At 47.7% G+C, this 24742-nt stretch overlaps 3 protein-coding genes across 16 annotated transcripts; 2 read left to right on the forward strand and 1 right to left on the reverse strand.

The window, feature by feature from the left end:
- Positions 1-658: 658 nt before the first annotated feature.
- On the forward strand, positions 659-12047 carry LOC117846819 (uncharacterized). Of its 6 annotated transcripts, XM_034727922.2 has the most exons (16): positions 741-934; positions 1180-1654; positions 2008-2057; positions 2600-2740; positions 3006-3257; positions 3401-3538; positions 3622-3921; positions 4030-4197; positions 4636-5551; positions 5631-5716; positions 6343-6447; positions 6532-7635; positions 7887-9752; positions 9860-10055; positions 10544-10948; positions 11087-12047. In XM_034727922.2, exons 2-16 carry the CDS (start codon positions 1189-1191, stop codon positions 11677-11679), a joined length of 6786 nt encoding a protein of 2261 aa, XP_034583813.2. In that variant the 5' UTR covers positions 741-934; positions 1180-1188; the 3' UTR covers positions 11680-12047. The 6 variants fall into 6 exon arrangements, with proteins under 6 accessions (XP_034583807.2, XP_072148630.1, XP_034583813.2 ...); XM_034727916.2 differs by having other exon boundaries at positions 659-934; positions 10544-12047; XM_072292529.1 differs by lacking the exon at positions 2600-2740 and having other exon boundaries at positions 740-934; positions 10544-12047.
- A 1240-nt stretch (positions 12048-13287) lies between these two features.
- On the forward strand, positions 13288-19407 carry LOC117860223 (receptor-like serine/threonine-protein kinase NCRK). Of its 9 annotated transcripts, none has more exons than XM_034743487.2 (11): positions 13288-13305; positions 13421-13560; positions 16494-16566; positions 16694-16819; positions 16899-17018; positions 17129-17386; positions 17492-17733; positions 17832-18131; positions 18224-18463; positions 18553-18795; positions 18886-19407. In XM_034743487.2, the coding sequence occupies exons 2-11, from the start codon at positions 13519-13521 to the stop codon at positions 19207-19209; spliced, it is 1968 nt and encodes a 655-aa protein (XP_034599378.1). In that variant the 5' UTR covers positions 13288-13305; positions 13421-13518; the 3' UTR covers positions 19210-19407. The 9 variants fall into 9 exon arrangements, with proteins under 9 accessions (XP_034599378.1, XP_034599374.1, XP_034599422.1 ...); XM_034743531.2 differs by lacking the exon at positions 13288-13305 and adding an exon at positions 13945-14030 and having other exon boundaries at positions 13329-13560; positions 16437-16566; XM_034743509.2 differs by lacking the exon at positions 13288-13305 and adding an exon at positions 16285-16355 and having other exon boundaries at positions 13329-13560; positions 16437-16566.
- Positions 19408-23832: 4425 nt separating this feature from the next.
- On the reverse strand, positions 23833-24614 carry LOC117853834 (protein STRICTOSIDINE SYNTHASE-LIKE 10-like). The gene is made up of 2 exons (XM_034736122.1): positions 24602-24614; positions 23833-24215 (listed from the first exon to the last, which is right to left on the reverse strand). The coding sequence occupies exons 1-2, from the start codon at positions 24612-24614 to the stop codon at positions 23833-23835; spliced, it is 396 nt and encodes a 131-aa protein (XP_034592013.1).
- Positions 24615-24742: the final 128 nt, after the last annotated feature.

The following is a 24742-nucleotide window of genomic DNA, read 5'->3' on the forward strand; positions in this document are numbered from 1 at the left end:
GTGAATATTTTTTTCTCCCGCAACCTTAACCCTACAACTCGATCACGGCTCTCGGGAATCCATGGACCCATATGTCAGTGACCAAGTCATGCCGTGTAGTATATCAAAGGATCCAAATCGGCCCTACCACTCTTAAAAGATGCCAGCCGACGTTTTATAAATACCTTCCGTTGTCACTTCTTTCGAGCCACCAACCCATCCCCTAACCATCGAGCGCCTTTCTTCTCGCCATAGCCTACTCGCCGCCGCCGAATCCACTAGCCGGCCGCTGACCTACATCCGGCATGCCTTGACGGTGTAGCTCCGCTGCTGTCGCCCTTATTGCCTGTCTTCGACGGATCTTGTTTTTTTTTTATCATCTTCTTCGACGGATCTCGTTTGTTGAAGGCGTTAGTCCTCCCTTTTTCATTGCACATCTCATCGCACATGCCCGACCCTAGCTACTACTTTTTTCTCCATCTCTCGTCGTTGTGTAATTTTAGTATTATCGATCGCGAATCGAGTTGATGGTGCCGTGCCTACGGAGCATGGATCTTTGGAACAGGGATCTTTGTAGGGTAAGATCCAATAATTGAATATTTGATGGATGGGAAATTATATCCTTACATTTATTATACTGCATCATTGGTTCATGTTGTAGCTGCGGTGGGGAGCGCTGAAGCCAAGGGGAGGTAGTGGTAGGAGAAAGGGGGTAAGTAACCCAAAGAGGAATAAAGGCTTCGCTGAGAGCGACGGAGGGCCCCCACCCACCGCCCCCGTCCCTCCACCTCGCCGCGTCGTTTCTCGCTTTCCGAGGGGAGCTCGCAAAACCCCACTCCCACTGCGTCGGCCGCCCAGCCCCGCCGCGCCGATCGCGCCGAACCCTAGCATCGCCGCCTCCGCCGCCGCAATCCGGCCGCGCAGCCGCATTCCCCACCGCGCTTGCTCGCCGGAGGTAAGATTCCAGCCACCCGCCCGCTCCTCCTCCCCCCGCGCCAGCCGTGTCTCGCTCCCGCGCTTCTTCCTTTTGCTGAATTCTGTTCGTATTCTTGATGAATGCTTACCATTTTAGGGTTTTGTGTCTCGGTCGTAACAGCAATTTCGCCGTGCCCCTTTCTCGTTATTCGTGCTTTTGCGTTTCCTAGTTGGTGCCTTGTGACTGACAAAAAAAAATTGTTCAATGGATGATGCTATTGACAGAGAGGCGGAATGGCGAACATTCCAGAGGGATCATTGATAGATGGAGCTGCTGGAAGCAACACGACGAGCGGAAATGGCGGCCCGAATGCGATCAGCGCTCCGCACTTGAGGTCACGCCAACTGTTCAACGTGCCGACTGCAAGGAGGAGGTCTAGTCGGACGACACCCAATCCTTTCAGGGGCCATCCTCCCACGAGGTTGGGCAGTGAGGCGTTGGGGTCCTATGAGAAGAAGCGAAAGGCACCAACGGAGGAAGCACCCTCTGGAATTTCAGAAGCAGTCAAGGTCAGTAATTCAGCTCCTCTGACGCCGAGAGACCCAAACAGAACTTATAGCTCCAAGGACGGTGCAAAAGGGCGATTCAGTGAGCACGCCATGGTTGAGAATGCTTGGAGTTCACCAAAGAAGCGAAGATGTACGCGTATCAGCAACTACTTGTCACAATTCACGCCGTCCAGCAAGGGGAAAGCCACAGGTACTTGATGTCTTTGCCATTCATCATTTATCCACTTAGTTCACATGGTGCCATCGCGAGCGGCAGGCTGTATTTGTGGTTTACACAGAGTTAAGCAATCTGTTGTCCATTTGCAGCAAAATCAAGGGCTTTGCTTGGAATAGTTGAATGTTTATGAACACAATTCAAAATTACAGAAATAGATGCGTGGAAGGAAAAAAAAGGGGAAATTTCACCAAAAAACTTTATGTGCAAGTGTCCACACTGGATTCAGCATGAAAGAAAAAAAAACATGTTAACCACTCTTGGTTGTTTAGGATGCCTTAGTATCATGCAAATATGTCAGCATATCTGATTTGTGTCTTATTTTGCAGCTGTAGTTGTTAGATCGGAGCAATCATCTATTCCCCAAGAAACAAACAGGGTATGCCTGAAAAAACAGAACTTATTTACTTTTAATCTTATCCACAGTTAATGGGTTCAACTGCACCCCTTTCAGATATGCAATATGGCCTAACTATTTTGATGTTTGGGTACTTACATGTTAGTTTGTTAAGAACATGAAATTGAAACACATGTATGTCATAGATTGTGTCTTGTGAGCTATGCAGATACCTTCACTGTTTAAGATGATTGCTCTTGATACTAGCCACCAACACTTTAGTAACACTGGGCAGCTAGTTTTAACTTGATGTGTTTGTGTGCATTTTACTGCAACGTATGGTCCCTTGCACAGTTGCTTTTTGCCTACCTCGCTGTCTCATCTAGTCATCTATCATAGCATCTTCTCTCCCAAACAGTCCAAAGAATAATTGTCTATGACCCTCAGGAACCCTACATCTTTTCTAGCACTTGGATTACACGGGGAATCTAGAGCCATGTTAGACACTGGACTCGGATTTTCATTAGATTCTGATATTAACTCATTGCTTTCCTTATTGAAATACACAATATTGCTCTTTGCAGTTTAAGGAAAGTCCATTTCAGAAACTTCAGAGATTGCCAGATGGGTGCCATCCTGATTTTGACAATGATCATTTGTGTTCTGTCAATAAGCTCCGTAAGTTCTGGCACAAGTCTCAAGGTGCTGTCTTTGTTGATGATAAGGTAGGAACTATGCAGGTAGTTTAGTAGCATTACAGTCTTGCACCCATAAACAACGTATTTTCGACCCCCTACTTACTCCCACATTTTCTGGTTTGTTGGTTTCTAGTTATATTTTTTTTATCGAACACGGTTTCTAGTTATATTGGTATTGTTAGATGTTTGATAACATTCTTTTATGTAAATGTAATGTTGTATTTCTGCATGCAGATCTTTGCAGTTATATTTGGACTTCTAAATCCTTTTCCCCTTCTCATATATAATGCAGGAGCATGTTACGAAGACCATCTTATTCATATTGTCAGTTTTACCTGATGCCTGCCAACCTTTTCTACTTCTCACAACTGCTTCTCTACCCTTATGGAAGGCTGAGTTCAGTTGCTTTGCACCATGTATCAACGTTGTTGTGTATGACGGGGAGAAAGATGTGCACAAGCTAGTTCAAAATCCGGAGTTCCATGAGAACGGAAGACACACAACGTTACATGTTCTCCTATCTCATCCTGATTCTATCTTAGAGGTAATTTGTAATGATCTTCTCAGCCCAATTAATGTTCCTTATTGGTTAGAGTTCATAAATGACTCCTTTGTAACACCTTGGCGTTGCCATTATTACACCTAGCAAATTCTTAACCATATTTTTGCCTGTTCGCCATGATGCAGAACATTAAAAATGTAGATTGCATTGGTTGGGAGGCAGTTATTGTTGACTATTGTCAAAGCTCTATTCTGAAACAGCTCAAACAACTCAAGCAACTTCCAACAGGTTTTAGGATGGTGCTTTTGAGCTCTCCACTGAAGGTGCCTTTCGTCAGCTCCAAACTGTTACTTTGCTTCTATACCACTGCACAAATAATTCCATGTCAAATCTTGCTGTTTTGTAGGATAATCTTCTCGAGTACAAGAACCTGCTAGCTTTCCTTAACTCAGAACAAGAAGATAATGGAGCTTATGTTGATGCTGATGCCCTTGCTATGTTGAGAGCAAGATTTACACGTCATATTGCATATGAGCGAAAAGCGGGTTCTTCAAATTTTTTGGAGTATTGGGTTCCTGCTTACCTTTCACAAGTGCAGCTAGAACTCTATTCTTTTATGTTGCTTGAAAACTCATCTATCCTGCAGTCAAAAATGGCAACTGACAGCGTTGGCGCTCTTCGTGACATTGTTATGTGTCTTTGGAAGGTTTGCTTTCAGAAAATCCATTCATTTGCAATCTGCATGTGCAAGTACATTTTCTGAAGTTATTGACAGTGCTACTGACTCTGATCTCTTCTTGGCTTTATGTAACAGTGCTGCAATCACCCTTGCCTCATTGGCCTAGAACATTCACTTGGCAACACTTGTGGTGTAACTGAATCTATGGATGATAGAATGCGCGAAAGTGGCAAGTTACAGCTTCTTGAAAAAATGCTTAAAGAGATCAGGAACAAGAGGTTAAGAGTCATTGTTCTTTTTCAAGTGAGTTGCGCCTGGCTTTTCCTTCTTTTACCCTATGCCCTAGATTCTTAGTTTTAGCAGTCATTAAACTTATCCTTCTGCAAGCATAATCGCTCAAATATCTGGCTCTCCTAGGTATTCTATGTTATACTCAATTTATCGATTTATCGAAAAATTTCAAACTGTTCGTTGGTTAACTCCAATGCTAGCCAACAAAAACATTAATTAGGAACTATATAATTCTAACTACTATGAAGGATTACCAGTAGACTCTAACAGTGCTATTCTATGTTACTGGCATTGTTTCTTACTTTTTTCTTGGGTACAATGTCATGAGTTCTGCGGAAAACCTAAGATGCTGTTATGCCAGCTCTCTGCAGTCAGCATGCATTGAGGGCATGCCTTAGTTTATGAGTTAACATGACCTGAACTTTCTTTTCTTCTTTTGCACTATGGTAGTCTGATGGAGCAGTTGGAGACGGAACGGGCAATATCTTAGAAGAACTCATACGCCACAGATTTGGCCGCGAGTCATACGTACGTGTTCAAAACCGTTCAGCATTTTCAATGAAACGAGAAGCAATGAATATGTTCAATGACACAACCAAAGGGCGATTTGTGTTTCTGATTGATAGCCGCGCATGCCATTCCAGCATAAATCTTTCATCTGTTGATACCATTATCATTTATGGTAGTGACCTGAACCCCCTAAATGACCTGAAGGCTCTTCGAAAGATCAAGATAGAGTCACAGCTGAAGTTTGTGCGCATTTTCCGCTTATATACTCCTTTCACAGTGGAGGAAAAGGGTCTTGTGCTTGCAAAGCAAGGCATGATTGTTGATAGCAACGGCCAGGATATATTGCCTAGTTTAAGCCATTGCTTTCTAAGCTGGGGTGTTTCGTTCCTCTTCAGCAGAGTTGATGAGCTTCGGCAAGATAACTGTGCTAGTAAAAGTTATTATGAAAGGGGCATGGTCTTTATGGATAAAGTAATTTTGGAATTTTTAGCAGAACTATCCACAGATGTTGAAGATAGCTGCAAAGTAAATAATGCAACCATATCAAAAGCTTGTATGAGTGGTGAGTTTTATTCAAGAAACATTACCCTGATAGGTGAGAGAGAGGGAGTATCTTCACTGGACGAAGATCCACCTAAATTCTGGTTAAATTTGCTGGATGGGGAATCCCGTGGTCGGCGCTATAAACGAATCAATGTTCCCACTGGAGAAACTAAGGAAGCCAGAACGAAGCTTAGCAAAACAGGTGAAATTGCAGGTTCATCTTCAAAGTTTTCATCAGATGTGATTAATGATGACCTGTTTCCTGAAATTGGTACTTCATCCAGTGCCGATCTTCATCTGCTTCCTGAGACAGGTAAAATGATTTGAAACTGTAGTATTTTCTGTTCTATAGGTGTACATATTACATTGTTCTTATAGAGTTCATTCTGAAGGGATGGAAAACCTGAGCACACCAAAAAGTCTTCATGCTGAACTTAAGCACGAGTTATCAAAGCTAATTAAGGTGTTAAAACTACCGGTATGTATTTTCTTTTGCCCTAAAGTAGAAATAAGGATTGTGTCCGCTGTCCAGAGTTGCTCTGCTGCACCTTGTAGGACTTTCTGTGATATGCCTGATGGCTATATGTTCTTGATGCATGCATGAAACAGTTATGTACTACTGCTTGTTGTACTTTAACATGAAAAATATTCCTGCTTACCATCATGTTAAAGTACAACAAGCAGTACCTGTTATGGTTACATAGAAATAAATGTGTCTTTGATGGCGTCACCCCTCCTCTCATGAGTGCTAATCATTTTTTCATTGAGCTGGGCTTAGAACAGGCCTTAGGGCAAGTCTGAATAGTCCGGGTCGGGTAGTTTCTCCATTTTTGTTTCGGGTGATTAGCAACCTTACTTTCTCCTAGTGGGGTAACAGAGGTTGTTTTGTAATTCTCTTTCTCTTCAATACAAATATGTGCAGCTCTCGTGCGTGTTCGAGAAAAAAAATCCTGCTAAAGTTCTTGTTTCCTTTCCTTTCTCTGCGCTGTCACATTAAGTGTCATACTGATCTCCTTATTTCTTGAAGTGTCTGTTACTTTGGTTTTGGACTACCTTTTCGTTCTTTCCAGATTTAACTGGCATCTCAATTAATCACAACTGCAGGATAATGTATGCTCTCTGGCCAATCAGCTCCTTGAGTATCTTTTGAAGAATCATCTAGTAGTGCGGGAGCCACAGGGTACACAGCACATGTTCAACATAGCCTTGGTAAGATAGGCACCACGAGTTTTACTTAGTTTACTTTTACCCCGGATTTCTCTAATATGATAAGTTTTTTAATACTTGTTTCAGTGTTGGTTTGCTGCTTATCTTCTGAAATACACCAAGTTGGATCATCAAGAATCACTTGCCCTTGCTGCAGAAGGCTTGAACTATGAATGCAATGAGGAGCTCACACGATTTTTCTATAAAAAATTACGGTTACATAAACCAGGTGGGAGAAGGAACATAATACAGACTGATAGATTTTCACCCCATGAGAGCTCATCTGCTAATTTGAGAAGTGACCACATTTTCCCGAAGCACGCAATAGATTGTCATGATAACTTCACAAATGGCACTCAAGAGAGCTCATCTGCTTCTGAGAAGATGGTTTCAGATGGGCAAGAGTTGGTATCTTCTCCAGAAGCTGATAGAGAATGGCATTTGTCAAGTGAAGAACCCCCTGGTAGGACCGCAACGCAAAGAATAGATTTATTTAAAAACATTTTTTCCTTGAGAGAGAAGAATATTATTGAGAAACAGCAACTTGAGATATCGAAGTTAAGTACACAGAGAGACAATGAAGTTATGAAACTGAAAGAAGTATGCCATGCAGTTGTTCAGCACATTCGGATAAGTGATATCGATGAAGAGATCAGAAATGACCAAATAAAGCTAGTGATTAACTGGTTCACTATGCTTATGTATGCATTTTTGGCGCACATGAAACTCCAGCTTTCCAAACTTGAAGCACGGCAATCTAGCACATGGGTTGAAGAGCAACTGATGAAGGAAAAACTCAAACATGAAGTATTATCAGGCCCATTAGATCAATTCCTTGATCTCTGCAATACTCTACCAGATTCCAATTTCGCTGTTGAGGAATTCATCCATTTTAAGAAACAAAATGGTGATAATCATGTTGACAACATTTTGGCCTTGGGCTGTGACCAGCTTATGGATGACGGATTGATGGAAATTACTCTTGTACGGAATTCAGTTCCATCAGAGGCTTTTTCTACATGTGTGGTGAGAAATGAGCCTACAGAAACTCATATGAGGTCTGGTGGGGGAGCAGCATCAGAATCTTTAGATCTTCCAGATGACAATATCAGCTGTAGTTCTGATGGAGTTGACCTACAAAGAACCTGTTCTGCAAGTACTATTCCTGCAAATCATGATTCAATCAATCAGGTATTATGTTAGTCAGCTGAGTTTTTCTTTCTTTTGCTATCTGTCATACAACTGCATTTTTGTTTACTGTGCATTGATTGGAAGTTGTTTTGTGTCTGAAGCCTACCAAATTTGTTATATTGTCTTTCTACACAAAAGATTCTTTTCTTGAACCATTGCACTTGTCGTATTACTTGTGTTGACTGTCACTGTATATGTTTTAGTGATGCCTGGCTACTATTCACTGTTACCCTTACCCTCCTTGTATTTAGGAATCTTCAACTGGTGAGGCCAGAAGTGTTGAACATGCCAAGAGGGACAATATTGCTGATCCAAGTATTTTGCCAGGAAGTGTGACTTCTCCTGTCATGGGAACTAATGCAGATGATGATGGTACTGTTGCAGCAGATCCATGCCACTTAGAATTTCCTATCCTCGCTTCTCCACAAAACCTCATGACCTTGCAGAATCCACCTGCGGAAGCAGATCCAACTGATACATTGCTTGCAATGGCAGCTCGGGATCTGCAAACTGAGATGCAAACACCATGCCCAACATTGGATGTTCAACATCGGAGGGTGTGCCCTGATGATTCGAGTAAAATGAACCTTGAACTAGATACAGCAGCTGAAATGTTGCATGAAGGGACAACTTCCGACCACTTAGGTGATTCCAGTACGGGAGTTAAAGATAAAAATGCTGACACTGTCGCTTCAGATCCATTGAATTCAGAAAGTCAATATTATAATGCTCCACAAAACCCAGTTGTCTTGCCAGATGGTCATGAAGTTGAAACTCAGACTGATCAGTCAAGTATGCCTGCGCAACATAGTACAAGTCTAGCTGCCCAACAAAACTTAGCAATTTCGGGATATCCACCAGTAGAAGCCGAATCATCAAGTAATCTGGACATGGATGCTGCCCGGAGTTTGCAGCCTGATATTCAACCATCAAGCTCAATGCTGGATGCTGATAGCTCTCAAACAGCGCGTCAGCCGGAAACTACACCTGTTCTATCACAGGGAGGTAGTACATCACAGGGGTTTGGTGTAGATAATAATGGCACTGTTTGCGCACATCAAGCCCACTCAGAATCACCAACTTTTGCTGCCCCACAAAGCCCAGATATGTTGCCATTTTCTTCGGAGGTCGGAATTCATGCTAATCTATCAAGTACGCCTTCCCTGCAAAGCAGTGATGCTGATACACCTTCAAGGCCTCCACCTGCAGTGGCAGAATCCCCTGGTATGTTGGGCACACAGGTGGAACAGAATTTGCATCCTGACATTGCACCATCCACCTCGTTGTCGGGTGTCCAACTTCAAGGGATGTTCCTGGATGAAAGGAGTCCAGCAGGCTGTCGATCAGATGGAGTAACTGATTTGTCAGAGGAAAGTGAAACTGAATATCTAACTGGTGCTACATGCAATCTGGCCACCGTACCAGTGTCTAGGGAAGCTGAAACTGAGGACGATCAAGCAAGTGTGCCTGCACAGGAAATCAGAAGTCCCCATGCCCAACGTAGTTTAGCAACTTCGCAGCTTCCAGTTGATGATCTGCAGCAACCAACCTTGATTCTCTCTGAGGAAGCAGAAAGGGCTGGTACATTGTGTGCCACAGCAGCTCAGGATTTGCAAAATGGAATGCAACCGTCAATCACAACACAGGATGCTCGACTTAACAGAACTGATCTGTCTGGTATGCCAGTGACACGAAGCACAACCATCCTGCAGAGTGTAGAACCTTCATCGGATCCACATGCAGAACAAGCAGGTAGTGTGGGTATGCTGTCAGCTCCAGATTTGCAGCATGAAGTGCAACCATCACCTCAAATGCAGGATCAACCTGCAGAAATGGAAGGAGCAGGTACATCGGGTACCATTGCGGCTCAGAATTTGCAGCCTGAAACACAATCATCAACCTCAGTTCAGCATATTCCGCCTGAGAGAACACACCCTGATGAGAGGATTCAAATAGGTCTTCAGCCAAGCTCGACATCGGGTCCTGAACACTACCAACTCTTTACAGTGCCACCTGCAGCAGTTAATAATTTGTCACATAGTTCCGAACCACTGATAAATGAGTATGAAAAACTGAAACTCTTCAAGGCTGCAGTTAGTAAACAATATGATCAGCAGGTTTTCATATTTACTTCTATATCTAAGTTTTCTCCTTACTTCAGATTGCATATTCTAATCGTGAAACTTTTCATGCCTTCCTTCTGTGTGTAACTATTTGTGGACAGAAATCAAAACTTCAAACAGAGTGCAACCAAGAAATGGAGAAGATAGTGAAGAAATATGAGTTGTTACTTCAAAAGGAAGAGCACACGTATCATCGATCGAACAAACTGGCAGATGATATGTACATGAAGCTTTTTTTGCAACAATCACTGGCTGAGAATTTTCAGGAGAAATTCATGAAATCAATTCCAGCTCAAGGTACCCATTACCAGTATAACTGTGTCTTCCAAAATGATGCTCTAGGGTTGTCATTAGTCCTTTAGTGCAAAACCCTCAGATCAAGTTTCTGTTTTAATGTTTTTGCTCTTTGTGAGGTTTATATAACTCATATCTTCCATAGTCTACATTTGCTTTTGATTGTCTTATAAGATTGAACACTTTTTTGAGCAAGACTAAGCATTCCTTTTCTCACCAGACTCTTCTGACCTGCATCCTGTTTATACTTGCCTTTTCTTTTCTTTTTTTTTTCTGGATTGTGGACTTGTGGATGTGGCTTGTGAGGACTTCCATTCTTCCATATTTTCCCAATTCTTGTGCATTAATGCTACATGCTATGTTAGCATTTGCTAGTTGTATCACTTATTACAATGATCTTCATATGTATATCTGACACTGCTGTTGAGTTTGATGTTTCTCATTCCCAGGAACATTTGAGTAATGGTTTGATTCTTCCTTGTGTTTTACAGTGAGATCTATGAGCCCCACAATACAGCAGGCACCTCAATCTTTTCAGCCAGCACTGTCTAGGATGTCAGTGGCTCAAACAACGTCATTACCTGTCGCCTCACCACCATGGTTGAACTCTTCGCATTCAACGGGACCTTTCCTCCAAGTCCAACCTTCACAGGTGGCTCGGCCATCAGCATCTGAGGCTGTCCAACCACAACCAGTCATCTTACCTGGAAGTCTTTATAGAGCAACACCACCACCTGCTAGTTCAATGCCTCTGCGAAACGGAAGCTACGGACGAGGACCTGCTCCTCATCTCCAGCAGCAGAGGATGCTGGCAGCATCTGCACTGGCCCTCAGAGATCAGCAGCAACTTGCTGCTATGAGTCCAGGGGTTACGTCATCGAGACAGTCTGCCCCAGGTATGTTGGAAAGCTTTTCATCTGTGAGTGCGCTGGCTGGTGTCCCATTAACCTCCATGGCAGCAAGTTCAGTTCAGCAGGCAATACCATCAGCAGCAAACTTACTCCCATCTCTCCCTGCATCCTCGCTGCTACCAGGTTCGGCTACAGAGTTGATGGCAAACTTTCTTCAATCTCCACCAAGCACAACCCCAGTTCCAATGGCAGCCCAGCAAGCATCGGGCCTGATTCCAGGTTTGCACCACATGCCTGGTGGTCCACCAAATGGCGCAGCAGGAATTCGGCAATCTGGAGGTCACCTAGCAGTTATGAATCAGGCTGCTCCTGAGCCCAGTCCAGAGGCGATGCTGCTCTTCCAAAGGCGGTGGAGGACCCACCCCATAGCACCACCAAGCTCAGTTCACCGAACAGTGGCATCGGCATCAAACCCACATCCAGGTCTTGCGGCAGCGGCGTCCTCAACGAACCGGTATCTCATGGCAACCCAGCAAGCATTGATCCTGAATCCAGCTCCGGGCAGCTTTGCAGGTCCAGCGAACGCTGCAGCGGGATGGCATGGTGGAGCTACTATCCCAGCAGCAGTTGCTAGTCAGCCTGCTCCTGGACCGGCCTTGTCGAATGTGCAGCCGGTGGGCAGGACTGGCCAGCAGACTATTTGGGTCCCTGTTGGCGCGGGGGGCCAGGGAGGCGCGATGGGAGAAGTGGTGTGCGTATCTGACGACGATGAGTAGCAGCCGTAGTAGTGGTGGAGTAGTGGCGCCTGTGTACCGATCTCTGTGGGGTTAGTGGTGGTGTAATGTGTAGCGTAGGTCATGATTTAGAGTAGAGGTGATATCTGACCCAACCCCTTTAGCACAGCAGCATCCGTGGTAGCAAAGGGATGGCGCTGGTGAGGGTAGTGAACTCATCATCAGGCATTTTGGGGGCGGCAAAGAACAGAGCAGATGTGGTAAAGTAGTACAAGGGATTAAGGGAAGAGAGCATCGTGCATTCTGTCTTGTACATTGTTGGTGGATTGCTTCTTGTTTGAACCGACCGATTGTTGGATGCGCGACTGGGAACGCTTCTTTGCTGTGCGTGTTGGATGTTACTTGTGTTAGGGTAATTTGAGCTGAGCATGTTTGTTGCGTGGTGGGTTGGCCTTGGATCGGATCTGTGGTGGCGACCTGCAGTATATTTTGCAATGTAATCTCTACTAGTCAGAGAGAGTATGGCATGGCATGTTTCTGGAGGTCACATGCCGCCTGCACATGCCGGAGGATGTTATTAGCTAGGGGAACCGACCGATCCGATCCAAAGGTTAGAGAAGTCGTCGGAATGCCAACTCAGTCTAGTGTTATGGCAGGGTCGTGTGGACATGAGGCTAGTTTTGAAAATGCTGACGCTGCATCTAAATGTTTTGTTTAGTACTGTACGTGTTGGGTGAGACTTTGGGTATTGTGGATGGTGCTGCCTGCGAGTGTTTTAATCCTCCGACTAATGGTCTAAACTTTAGTTTTGGATCCAGAGATTTTAGTTTTGGATCCAGAGATTAAAGTCCATTAATGCAGATGAACAAAGATAATATTACCCCTTAGCATTATGCTAAGGGAGGGTTTGGGATGGGTGGGAATGAGCAATAAATGAGAAGCAGGGGTGTCTTCCCAAGCTTTTAGTCCACTTTAGTCCACCCTCTTGGCTAGAGTACTAAAGGGTTTATTTAGTCCACATGTTTGGCACTTAGGGATTAGAAGGGGTTAAAATGGATGGACTAAAGTTAGGGGGTGTTTGGATACCCTCTGTTAAACTTTAGCACATGTCACATCGGATGTTTGATACTAATTATGAGTATTAAACATAGTCTAATTACAAAACTAATTGCACAGATGGAGTCTAATTCGCGAGACGAATCTATTGAGCCTAATTAGTCCCTGATTTGACAACGTGATGCTATAGTAACTATTTGCTAATGATGGATTAATTAGTCTTAATAGATTTGTCTCGCGAATTAGACTCATCTGTGCAATTAGTTTTGTAATTAGCGCTCATGTTTAGTCCTTCTAATTAGCATCCGAACATCCAACGTGACAATACTAAAGTTTACCATCTCGTATTCAAATATCTGATAATACTAAAGTTTACCATCTCGTATCCAAACACCATGGTAATCAGAATTGGCCTTAGATTGGGTGGATGTTTCTTGACTCCAACGCCATGTGGCTGCAGGTGTTGCTGTCCGTGCCTCATGTTGGTTGGGGTTTGGAGAGGTTGACGGTGGTGGTGGGTTTGGTTTGACTTTGTTTCTTGGCACAGCAGGACAGGACCCCGTGCCGTGCTGCTACAGCAGATCAAGAGCCACTACTGCTACGATACATATGGTGATGGTGGTCACGTCATCCTCCTCATTTAGTGAGAGAGAGCCGCAGAGCGCGGTGCGGTGCACGGCCTTCCGCCTCACATTGCATCACCTCCCTTGTTATTTATTGATTGCAGTGCATTCAAAGCCCGGCGAGACTCTCCTTCTCTCTCTCACGCTCCAAGAACAAGGGCCAAGGAGGTGAGCTGATGTGAATCCATGGAGATGGAGCCCCATGGAAGACGACCAGCTGCTGCTTGCTTCTTCACTCCCTGAGGTACCACCCCTCTCCTCCTCCTCCCATCCCCTCTCATGGCCTCTGCTCACCGATTAGAATTCCAATTCCTCTTCCACGGTTCTTCCGCGGCGGATGCCTCACCGTTGCATGCCATACTTGGAGCATCTGCTCCTGCTCTTCTTGCATTTCCTGCTTTTTGTTTAATCTCTTATTATTACAGTTTGCTGGAGTCAAGGCACTGCTGAACCTTGACAACTTTCTCCGCTTCTGCTGAACCATCACCTCTCCTCCTCCTCAGCAGCCAGCACTCAGCTAGCACCTGTGGTTCAGAGTTCTACCACTCCCGGTGCCGCTGTTCTGGGAACAATTCGAGTCCTGATAGGGGCTGCCACTGACCTGGTTGGTGACTCCTACCCATCGCAGGACCCACTCCCGCTCCGCTACAAGCCATCCATCACTCATGTCGGCCTCACCCCCACAAACTCATCTTCAGCCCAACTGGTGACTTGGTGAGGGCCATCTTCTTCGGTTCTTCTTCCAATTCCCTTCCCACAAACTCATCATAGTGCTGCTGGATGGTGGTGCTTCCAGATTCGATCTCCGCCGTACGTTTACAAACCGACGGCCGGATCGGGCGGTTTATCTAAGCCTGCCTTATAGTTGCAGTTGCAGAGCAAGGAGATGCCTTTTCGGCTTTTTGTTTCACTCGTCTCGTGTCACCCCTGACAGAATGATGCCCAGCCCCATCTGCATTGGCATCTTCCCTTCCCTCCCTGCGCTCCTGCAGAATAGAACGAATCATTCGTTCGCCCTCTGGCCTCTGCCAGCGCCAACTAGTTTACTCCCTTCGAGGACAGGAGGTGTGGTAACCTTTTCTTTTCTTTCAAACCTTGAGATTGACTCTTTCACCGGGAGCTTAACCATCATCTTTCTTTAGTGCCAGAGACGACTAATAGATAATTTCTTTTTACCTCCCCAATGCGGCTACTCACTCGCAGGTCAGGTGACTGCGTTTGCTTTCCCACATGTTTCACCGTCCAAGATTTCTTGACTAGGATCAACACACGCATGATCTCGATCGGGGAATTCAGTCCTCTGCTATCGATCGATGCACCTCATCCACCCATGGGATGAGCTTTTCTTCCCTTTCTTTTTCAATAGAGACAAAGTCATGTGGAAACTGCAGATTTCGTCTGTTTGCTCACTTTGCTTAGCTAGGCATATAGCCTATAAGTTCAGTACTCTGCCTGTCATGCCACTGATACCAGTAGTTAGAGAAAAGGAGACAAAGGTGTTTTCTTTCTCTTGAGCTTACCAAATTTTAGTGACAGACACTGGAGGAAAGCGATAGCCAGTGCAGGGCCAGCCACGCTTCATGCTGTCCACTTCTACCTAAGCTGAAATATACATGCCGTAGCGCCTCTTCAATTCTGCTATTGATTTGAAGATATTATACATGTATGTGTCAGGTAGCATGTCCACATTTTTACAAAGGTTTTCCCCTCGTTTCGGAGAAATTTTTTTTGGCAGGCTACATGCCAACAATCTCATTGTTACATTATCATTTTCTTTCTGCATTGCCCATCTTCACCTACCGTGCTTAACCTTCACGGCCCCAGATAAAGAAAGTGTCAGTAGATTAGTACGAGCTTTGTTTTAATATTCTTTGCAATGCCACGTTGCTAAAAAAAACAACTTACATTTTGTTGCATCTGAAGATAGTGCTCTTCATGCTCCTTGAATATGCTTGCCGGTTTACATTCGTGTATAGCATTGATTTCTGGAAAAGGGGGGAACTTTTGAGCATAGAGATTAGATCATGGAGGCCTGACTACTCGATCAATTTACTATAACCCAATAATTCATTTCTAGTACTGGATCCATGAGAAATCCTGTATTATGATATGTCTAAGATACAATGACATTGATGCGTATCTTGCAACTAATTTAGCATTCAACCATTCTTTGGATGGATCACACCACCAAAAGAATTTTAAATTGGGAGCAATGATCAAGACACTACCAAGATAGCAGCATATTTTAAGCTCCAGTGCAATGGTAGTTGCAGAGGGCACATCCATAGGCATGCATTTAGGGATGGGACGCAACTATCAAATTAATCAAGATTTTGAAATGGACAATTGATTACTGCAAGAAACCTCTATCCTGTTCTTGGCCGACAGAATCCAATGGCTGAAATTGAGTTTATATCTTATGGTAGTGATTATTAGTCCAAATTGTTATTGCTTGCAGATTTCTAGTAGGTTACTATCAGCCTATTAGGTTTCCAAAATTCTTGTCATCTTCTTGCACAGGTTGGATTTCAGAAGTATGTTCCAGCCTGAGATCTCTGATCACCTCCAGACTTGGCATCTGTCACACCCGACATTACAGACCAGATGTCCTTTTAAGTTATAATCCAGTGTTCAATGCCCCTATTAGAGGCAGTCTCGTTTTAGCCTTTTAGGCTACTAGTACTTCTGCCTACCGTGTATATAGTGCTGTAGGTTGAGATGTCTCCTATCTTGCAAGCTGCTGCACTGAGTTTGCTAAATTTTCTTTGGAAGCAAACTCAACATATATTTGTCAAACTAGTATTGATAGCTTCTGCCACTTCATTAGAATTTCCTGCATTGCATATAAGCTGCCCCTCTTTGTCTATCAGTTCTTAAACCTCATCACTCCCCATCTTTCATCTTTACCGCCTCTTTGTTTTCTGTTTTAGCTATTCTCTCAGGCATGTTGTTGTATATTATGATACAGTCAGTCAACCATGTACTTGATTAATTTCAAAACGTGATGAGACTTGTTCATTGTGCTCTGCATGTATTTGGGTGAGGTTTTCCATTCCTTTCTGGTCAACAAGCAATGGTTTCAAACATGCCAATGCTTATTTTTCCATCATTACTTTTCAGAGCTTTCAGTGAACGGAACCTATTTGATGTTTTCGCCATTCTCTATTTGGGCACTAGCTGATGGATCTCCACATGAAACTTCTCCTGGCCTCCCTCAGCTGTGTTCTTCTGATGCAGGCAGCATCATGTGGTAAGTTCTTGCTTCTCATGAATGTACTTATATTTTCACAGCTGTTGCGGTAAATGCTTACAAAATTAGCTGAATAACGAATGGCTGATGAAAGAAGACAATATCTGATACACTGGTTGTTATACAGATGGCACCACGGGCGAAACTGTAACGACAAATTGGACATGTATATGTGCAGCTCATCCGCTAGGTGAATCTAACTCTAACAGCAGCCTGCTGTCCAATTGCTCTTCGTCCTGCCACTGTCAACAAGGTAGGGGCAGTCAATTTTATTTATATCTTCTCAGGATATCATTATACCGATGTTGTGCCTGAATTGGGGATTGCGGCAGATGAGGATGGTGGAACGGGGTCATGGAACTGCACATGTGCCTCTGACAAGACCCTTCTGAAAGAAGAACACGCTGTGCTACGTGATAGGAGTTGCTTCACTTCCTGTAACTGCACATCCGGTATGCAAAACTTGCTCAGTGATTCAGAATTTCAGATATATGAACCATGTATAGACTGAATGTTCAAGTGAAATTCGTGTTACTGAATGTAGTCTGCTTAATATCTTCAGGAAGTTCAGAGGAAGGGAAAAGGCATGTCTCCAGTAAAACGGTCATAATTACGCTCCTAGTGTGTGTGGTTCTCACAACTACTGCTTTCCTTGTCACCACCGTATACTACTTTCGCCGCAAGGATGCGCTCTCTCCCCGGTCACAGATATACTCCTTTGATAAATACACTAGCTGGAGCAGTAGATCATACCTTGTCAGCCATCGATCATCTCCTCTTCCCCAACTGAAACCGAAACCGAGGCTCAGTGTTCTCAAAGGCAAGCATAACGTATTTATTTTCCCTGCCTGCAATTTGGATGTTCCACTTGATTGAAATGCCTGAAAATTGACACCCTGTTTTTATGTTCTTCTCCTGGCTGCAGAGTTTCTGTGTAGCTGCCCCATCATTTGTGGGGGTGAAAGTGGCACGTTCCCTGGTGTTATCATCCGGTTTTCGTACGCAGAGTTGGAGGAAGCAACTGGGAAATTCTCAGAGGAGCATCTTATTGGAGTCGGGGGTTCAAGCAAGGTATACCGAGGCCAGCTTAGCGATGGCAAGGTTGTTGCCGTGAAGAAGCTTAGGCCCCTAGGAGGCGCAGATGAAGATTTCGAGTTCCTGTCAGAGGTATGCAATACTGCAGTGCAGGCACCAGAAAGCTGCAATCTTGCACATTCCATTGGAACTGACTCACTTCTCATGTGTCATATGCGATGCTTCCATAGATCGAGCTGCTGTCGAGGCTGAACCACTGCCACGTGGTGCCATTGCTGGGTTACTGCTCGGAGATCCAGGGCCGGCAGCTGGAGAGGCTGCTGGTGTTCGAGTGCATGTCCAACGGCAACCTGAGGGACTGCCTGGACCTGAAGCAAGGGAGGAAACCCATGGACTGGCAGACCCGGGTGAGCATCGCGCTCGGCGCGGCGAGGGGCCTGGAGTACCTGCACGAGGCCGCGGCGCCGCGGATCCTCCATCGCGACATCAAGTCCACCAACATCCTCCTGGATGACAAGTTCAGAGCCAAGGTTATTACTACTCATTAGCAGTGAGTGATTCAGTCAGTGGCCTGAATGCTGCAACTCTGTCATGCTGAGATACATTTTTCTCGTGGGTGCAGATCACTGATCTTGGCATGGCCAAGTGCCTGATGAACGACGGCGTGACGAGCTGCTCGAGCTCGCCGGCGCGGATGCTGGGCACGTTCGGGTACTTCGCGCCGGAGTATGCGATCGTGGGGAAGGCGTCGCTCAAGTCGGACGTGTTCAGCTTCGGCGTCGTGATCCTGGAGCTCATCACCGGCCGCCCGCCCATCCACAAGTCGTCCTCCACCAGGGCCGACGAGAGCCTCGTCATCTGGGTTCGTGACTTCAACTGTTCTTCGATCACAGCAAGCAGAATCCTACCGAATTTGCAATGATGATGACATGATGGAGATGGAACACGCAGGCGACGTCGCGGCTGCGGGACAGCCGGCTGGTGGTGGCGGAGCTGCCGGACCCGACTCTGGAGAGCAAGTTCCCGGCGGAGGAGATGCAGATCATGGCGCACTTGGCGAGGGAGTGCCTGCAGTGGGACCCCGAGGCCAGGCCCACCATGACCGAGGTCGTCCAGATCCTCTCCACCATCGCCCCGCCACTCCACGGCGCCAAGCGCCGGAACCTCCCCATCGCCGCCGCCTTCAACCTCACGGTCAGTGCTCCCTCTCGGTCTGATGATCTGATCATGCCATGCCATTGCCACGCACGGAGGCTTATATGATCTCGATTGCCAATTCTGCAGCCGTCTCCGCACGTAGGGAGGTGTGACCCAGAGCCCGTCGACATCGAGGCGCCGCAGGAGTGCTCGACGGCGTCCTTCCGGTGGCAGCAAGAACCGTGCGCGCCGCCGCCGCCGGGCCGTGCGTCGTGGCCCGGCGACAGGCACAAGGGCGCGGCGAGTGGCGGTGCGGTGGTGTCGGGCGAGCTGGTGAACGGGATGCTGCTGATGAGCCCCCACGGTCGGAGCAGCTGGCGGCCGCCGCCGGGCGACGAGGAGGAGGAGGAGGCGGTGGACCTGACGGAGCCCCGGCTGGAGACGTTCACGCAGCCGGCATTGTTCAGATGATAAAGTGAATTCAATCCATTCCTGGTAGGAGATAGTGATGCGGCGGTGCCATTAGCAATAAGCTCGAGGCCGGGGAGGACTGCATCTTGTTCGTGTCCTCACCATCCACACTGCATCTCTGCATCTGCACCCATGAATGTACAGTACAGAGGCAAACGCCATTAGATTGAGAAATGAAACAAAATGTTAGTGAGGTCATCGTGCTGCGTCTGCGTTGTTCATCGCTTCGTCTGCCGTCGCCGCCGTGGCTCATCCACCATGGCCCACCGTGCCCGGCCCTCGTGCGCATCCTCCGCCGAAGGTGTCCGCCACGGCGCAATGTGCCTTGCGTTCGCGGCCTGCTTCGCCATCACCGGCGACACCAGAATCGGCCGCCGGCGCCGACCGCGAGGCTTTAATTTGCAGCACAGATCTAATTCAGGGGGATTTCTGCAAAACCAAGGTGGCTCGCCGCCGCCATGCCCGGCTCCGAGCTCCCGGTTCGCGCCTGTGGTAGTGTATAGATAACGACAATATCTCCAACTTAGAGTCCAACCAAAAGAAAATCAATGCAAGATCGGAAAATGAAGAGGCGGCTGACACGAGGGATGCGTAAAAGTTTTTTCCTTCTTCAAAAAGGAAGGGACTCTCAGCCCATACAATCTGGATCCGTAATTAATCTTAGTGACTTTTTTGCGTAGCATGTATATATGCCTTGACATTTGGAAGTAATTCGCTAGAAGAAAGTCAATACGCAACCAAAAGATACGTACAACTCCTATGAATAAAATCCAATTTAAATATGCAAGACAAAATAAGATGACCCAAAAATCACAACTAAAATTCTGTAAAACCTAAGCAAACCTTGCTAATGCATGTAGCACTAGTTCTTAACCACTAACAATTATCTAATCTTAGGTCTTGTTTGGCACGGCTCCACTCCTAAACTCCAGCAACTCCATCAAAAAATTCAGCCAAACACCCCAACTCCAAAACTCCATGGAGTTGCCAACTCCATGGTGCTGTAGTGCAAATGGAGGTGGAGTTTTGGAGCACCTCTTTTGCTGCTCCAGAAACCTCTCTTTCGAACCTTCTCATGGAGTTGGTGGGTAATTACCCACCAATGCTATTGGTTACACAAAAAAACGTTTCATTCTATTCTCCCTTCTATTCTCTCGAGCCCCACTCGCCGCCAGAGCCCTGCCCGTCGCCCGTCGCCGCCCGCCGCCGCCCGCCGCCGCCCGCCGCCGCCCGTCGCCCGCGTCGCCCGCCGCCGCCCGTCGCCCGTCGCCACGCCCGCCGCCCGTCGTCGCCCGTCGCCACCCACCCCGCCGCCTGTCGTCGCCCGTCACCGCTCGCCGCCCGTCGTCGCCCGTCGCCACCCGCCGCCCCGTCACTACCCACCCCGCCGCCCGTGGAGGGTCTCCCGTGTGCGGCACAGTGCAGTGGAAAAAGGGGAAGAAGAAGATGGGATAGAGAGGATGACAAGTGGGGCCTTAATTGGGGGGCAACAATGGCAATCCACACTGAAATCGATCTTTTTTGGAGCTGAGAGCACCCATCTAGCCAAACACCTCATTTTTGTTCTGGAGTTTTGGAGCGGAGCTGGCTCCATGTGGAGTTCTGGAGTGGAGCAGCTCCACCCGGAGTTGGAGCCATGCCAAACAGGGCCTTAACCTATAAATAAGAACTAATTATTTTAAATTAGCTAGGCCGACATAGTCGAGTTCCACTGTAACGCCCGCAGAAATCACTAACTAAAATCACCCGTTAAAAATCGTCTTTAAAATCTTTTTTACCGCTGAGCTCCCGGAAATCGGAAACCTCCCCGGCGATTTCGCCGTCCCGGTACCTATGCCGACCCCCACCTGTCTTTTTTTATCTGTGCCCGCGAATCTCGCCGCGTGCCGGTGTCAGACGCCGTGCGCGTGCTCCGACCGCGTGCCGCGAGTGCCGCCGGTCTCCCCCTTTTTCCTTCTCTCTTTCTTCCCCTTTTCTCCTTTTTCTTTTTCCTTCTTTCTTCCTCCTTCTCCTTTCTTCTTCCTCCCTTCTTCTCTCTCCTCCTCCTCCTTCTTCTTCCTGGCGCACCGCACGCCTCCCCTGGCGCCACTCCGTTGGACCGGCCCCCCCCCTGGTGCATTTACTCCGGCGCCCCTTCCCTTCCCTGGCGCCATACCGGCGGCCGGCCCGGCCCGCCGCTCGCCTGGGACCCGCCGCCGGCCGGCCCCGCCGGACGTGCCGGCCCCCCTTCGGGAGGCGCGCCGCCCGCCGGCCCCTACCCCCTCCACTCCGGCCCGGCCACGGCACCGGTGCCGTGCCGGCCACCGCCGCCCGCTACCCCCCCCTCCGAGCCGAGCCCCCACCGCTTGCCGTGCCGCCGCCGCCACCGGCCATTACCGGCCCCTACCCCGCCGGCCATCTCGCCGCCTATAAAAGGAACCCGCCCGGCCGCCTTCTCCTCCACACACCGCCACAACCACCCTGCCGCCCGTCGCCAAAGCCGCCGCCGCCTCCGTGCCGCCCGTCGCCAAAGCCGCCGCCGCCTCCCTGCCGCCACCACCGCCCACGGGCGCCGGCGCCCCTACCCCCCCCCTCCTTCGACGACACCACCAGAGGTGAGGCAAAATGGGGCCTCCACCCCATCCTCCGCCGCCCCGGCCCTCGGCCGCCGCCGGCGCAGCCCCGCCGGCCGGCCGCCGCCGGCCACTTCCCTCCCTCTCTCTTCCTCTGGTTCCTGGAAGAAGAAGGAGCCAAAACTCCAAGAATTCCGATCTAACCCTCAAGTTTCCCCAATTCACACATAAGCCCCTCCACTTCCGAAAGAAATTACAAATAGGTCCCTAGTTTATTAAAAACCAGCCCTAAACCTCCGTTTAAGCCCCTAATCCTTGTTTAACCCGTCATTTCATGCGCCAAACTTCCTCCGATTAATCCCAAAATTCACCACGTCATCCTTCAGAATACTTTCGCCGATCCATATCCAAATTTCCCAAAAATAATCCCTCTACCTATTTTCCGTTCGCATTTCCTGTTCGGAGCTCCCGATTAAAAATCGTTTTCTCTTTTATTTATTCGTGTGCCTGTTTGTGTGTGCCGTAGATCGCGGATTGCCCGAGGAGGAGCCCGAGGAAGAGTTTGACCGCGAGCCCGAGCCCGAGGACCAGTACCGCGAGCCGGAACCCCCGGAAGGCTTTGAAGACGGCAAGTCCAATCTCACCCTTTTGATGCATACTTAATACCTAGTTTTTCAAACACAACCTATTGGCCTGTTTTTACAAAATGCATATTATTTTATCGCAAGACATGGTTGGATAGCCACTCCTTGATTGTTATGAACATTCCTTGTTGTCCTATGCTTATCTCTAAATATGACTCGCTCTGTTTAGTTGATAACCGCCGCTAGAACGCTTAGGAACCTGTTACTCAAATGCAAACATTATTACAATTGTGTATTCGGGAAATTAAGGTGTGTGTGTGTGTGTCCAAGTAAGAATAATGGCTTTTGGTTCGGGAAAAGAAATGTGCGGACGGGATGGATGGGTGTTCCTTGTGTGGGATGCCCAGTTGTTGTGCTCGTACCTTGGTGGTTGGGCAATGTTGGGAGATATCCATCCGGTCGTAATTAAGGACCGAGTTAATGTGTCATCTTGCCTAATTCCACTATCGTGCAACCACTCGACCGTTGTATGGGCAACGGCTTAGCATAAATCCCACTAGCTGGATGGTTAGTCCTCAGGAGTGCTGGTGAGCAACGGGAACCCACGGAAAAGGATTAAGATCTTGGTGACTTGAGTCCCGGTTACGGTCTCCTGAATGAGCCGTGGACCCCTGGGGTGTTCCGTGAGAACTAGCCAGTTTTAGCTAAGGTGGGTAATGGCTTTGTTAGGATCCGTACCGTCACTAAGGTGATTGCGCTACGGTACCCTACTTGTGGGAAAAGTGTACAACCTCTGCAGAGTTAAAACCTATCCGGGTAGCCGTGTCCACGGAATTGGACGAGTTACGGCTTGGTCACATAACTAGTGTTTGGGCAAGAATGTCATGAGTGTGTGTGTGTGTGTGTGTGTGGAATTTCAGAAGAGTCCGGCAGTTGTGCCTTGCGCTATGACGGACGGGGAGTCCGATAGCGATAAAAGCTTGGATCCTTTGTGTAGGAGCAACCCCACTCAATGCTTCGGGTATTAAAGGAAAACTTTACAAAAACCTTTTCGAAACGATCCCCTGCATGTGTTAAAATTTAGCTTTTCCGCAAATGAACTCTAGCCTATCCTTGTTATACTTGTGCATAAACTTGCTTGTATCCCCCTCCGTGGATGGGGTTGGACTTGTTGAGTACGTTAGTACTCACCCTTGCTTCATTGCTACAGAGGAAGACCCTGAGTTCGTCGCAGAAGACCTCGAGTAGAGGTTGTGTCCGCACCCGACGCTGCCTGTGGTGTTGCCCTGCCCAAGATGCTGCTGCTGCCGTGTAGTCCCGAGTGCTGTCTTTTGGCAGTCGCTTGGTTAGCCGCCGTTATTTATTTACTGTTTATCGCTGTGTGGCTTTCACGCCCACTCCCTCGGGAGTTGTACGGTAACTGAATTACCTATCGAATAAATGTGTTATCAGCCTCCTGGGACGGATATTTGTATCACATTTAGTCTCTACTTATGTGGGGACGCGTCATCCACCGATCCCAGCCACAGCTTCCCGTCCTTCTCTGCGATGTCGCTAAGCGTGACACCCTTGGGCGCCGTCATCACCTCTTGCTCCGCGCCCTTGCTGTTGACCCGGACGCCGACGAGGTGCTTCGGAGCCGTCGCGTTGATCCTCTCCCTGTTGACCTCCTTTGGTATCTCACCTGACGTTGTCCGCGTAGCCCGGCAGGTCGGCGAGGAGCTCGTAGCGGCCAGCCTTGGGCCCCCCCTGATCCAGTACCTAAACGCCTGGCACGGCCCCGTGTGCGCCACCACGACGTGCGTCCGGTCGGCGCTCAGCGCGACGCCGTTGGGTACGGCAGGCCGGCCTTGAGCACGGCGCGTCGTACCTGAGCAGCCGCCCCATCGTGTCACGGTGGATCATGATCTGCCGGTGGCTTTTTTTGTGTGTTTATCATGTGTAAGACGGGACTCCAGCGCTGCCGCCGTCGGTGGTGGTGGTGCCCTAATTAATCAGCAAATCCCCTAATTATTTGTCTGCAAAATTCAGGGTTACCGCCGCATGTTTTCATTGTTGAGGGTTAGAGTCTAAAAACTCTCTGTAACTTTTGGCTGTATATGTCCACGGCAGCTCGGATTTTATCCTTAATCTAAAAAAAATGTCTGGATTCCTGAGCTTTTGCATTGCAACAATGGCGGCGAGAACAATCAGTCTAGCAACTGTTTTTCTTCTTCCCTGATGAAGAACCAGCTGCCCTGCTACGGGTGGGCTTACCTGGGCTTTGCATGCGCCATTCTTACTGGGCCAGATGGCCCAAACAAAGCAGAGCCCACCACACACTTGACCCACCCGCTCACACACTCTCCCTCCCCGATTCCGCCGTAACAGCCAGCCCGGCTAAACCCTCGCTCGTCG

The sequence above is a fragment of the Setaria viridis genome, chromosome 1 (genome assembly GCF_005286985.2).
Source record: "Setaria viridis chromosome 1, Setaria_viridis_v4.0, whole genome shotgun sequence".
NCBI lineage: Eukaryota > Viridiplantae > Streptophyta > Magnoliopsida > Poales > Poaceae > Setaria > Setaria viridis.

Bases quoted from the DNA above. Each gene is read 5' to 3' on its own strand.
- LOC117846819 (XM_034727916.2), top strand. From the start codon at position 1,189: ATGGCGAACATTCCAGAGGGATCATTGATAGATGGAGCTGCTGGAAGC. The intron at 2,741-3,005 runs GTAGGAACTATG...TATATAATGCAG, and splicing joins CTGTCTTTGTTGATGATAAG to GAGCATGTTACGAAGACCAT. The intron at 3,922-4,029 runs GTTTGCTTTCAG...TTTATGTAACAG, and splicing joins TTGTTATGTGTCTTTGGAAG to TGCTGCAATCACCCTTGCCT.
- LOC117860223 (XM_034743487.2), top strand. From the start codon at position 13,519: ATGGAAGACGACCAGCTGCTGCTTGCTTCTTCACTCCCTGAG. The intron at 16,567-16,693 runs GTAAGTTCTTGC...GTTGTTATACAG, and splicing joins GATGCAGGCAGCATCATGTG to ATGGCACCACGGGCGAAACT. The intron at 16,820-16,898 runs GTAGGGGCAGTC...GGATTGCGGCAG, and splicing joins GTCCTGCCACTGTCAACAAG to ATGAGGATGGTGGAACGGGG.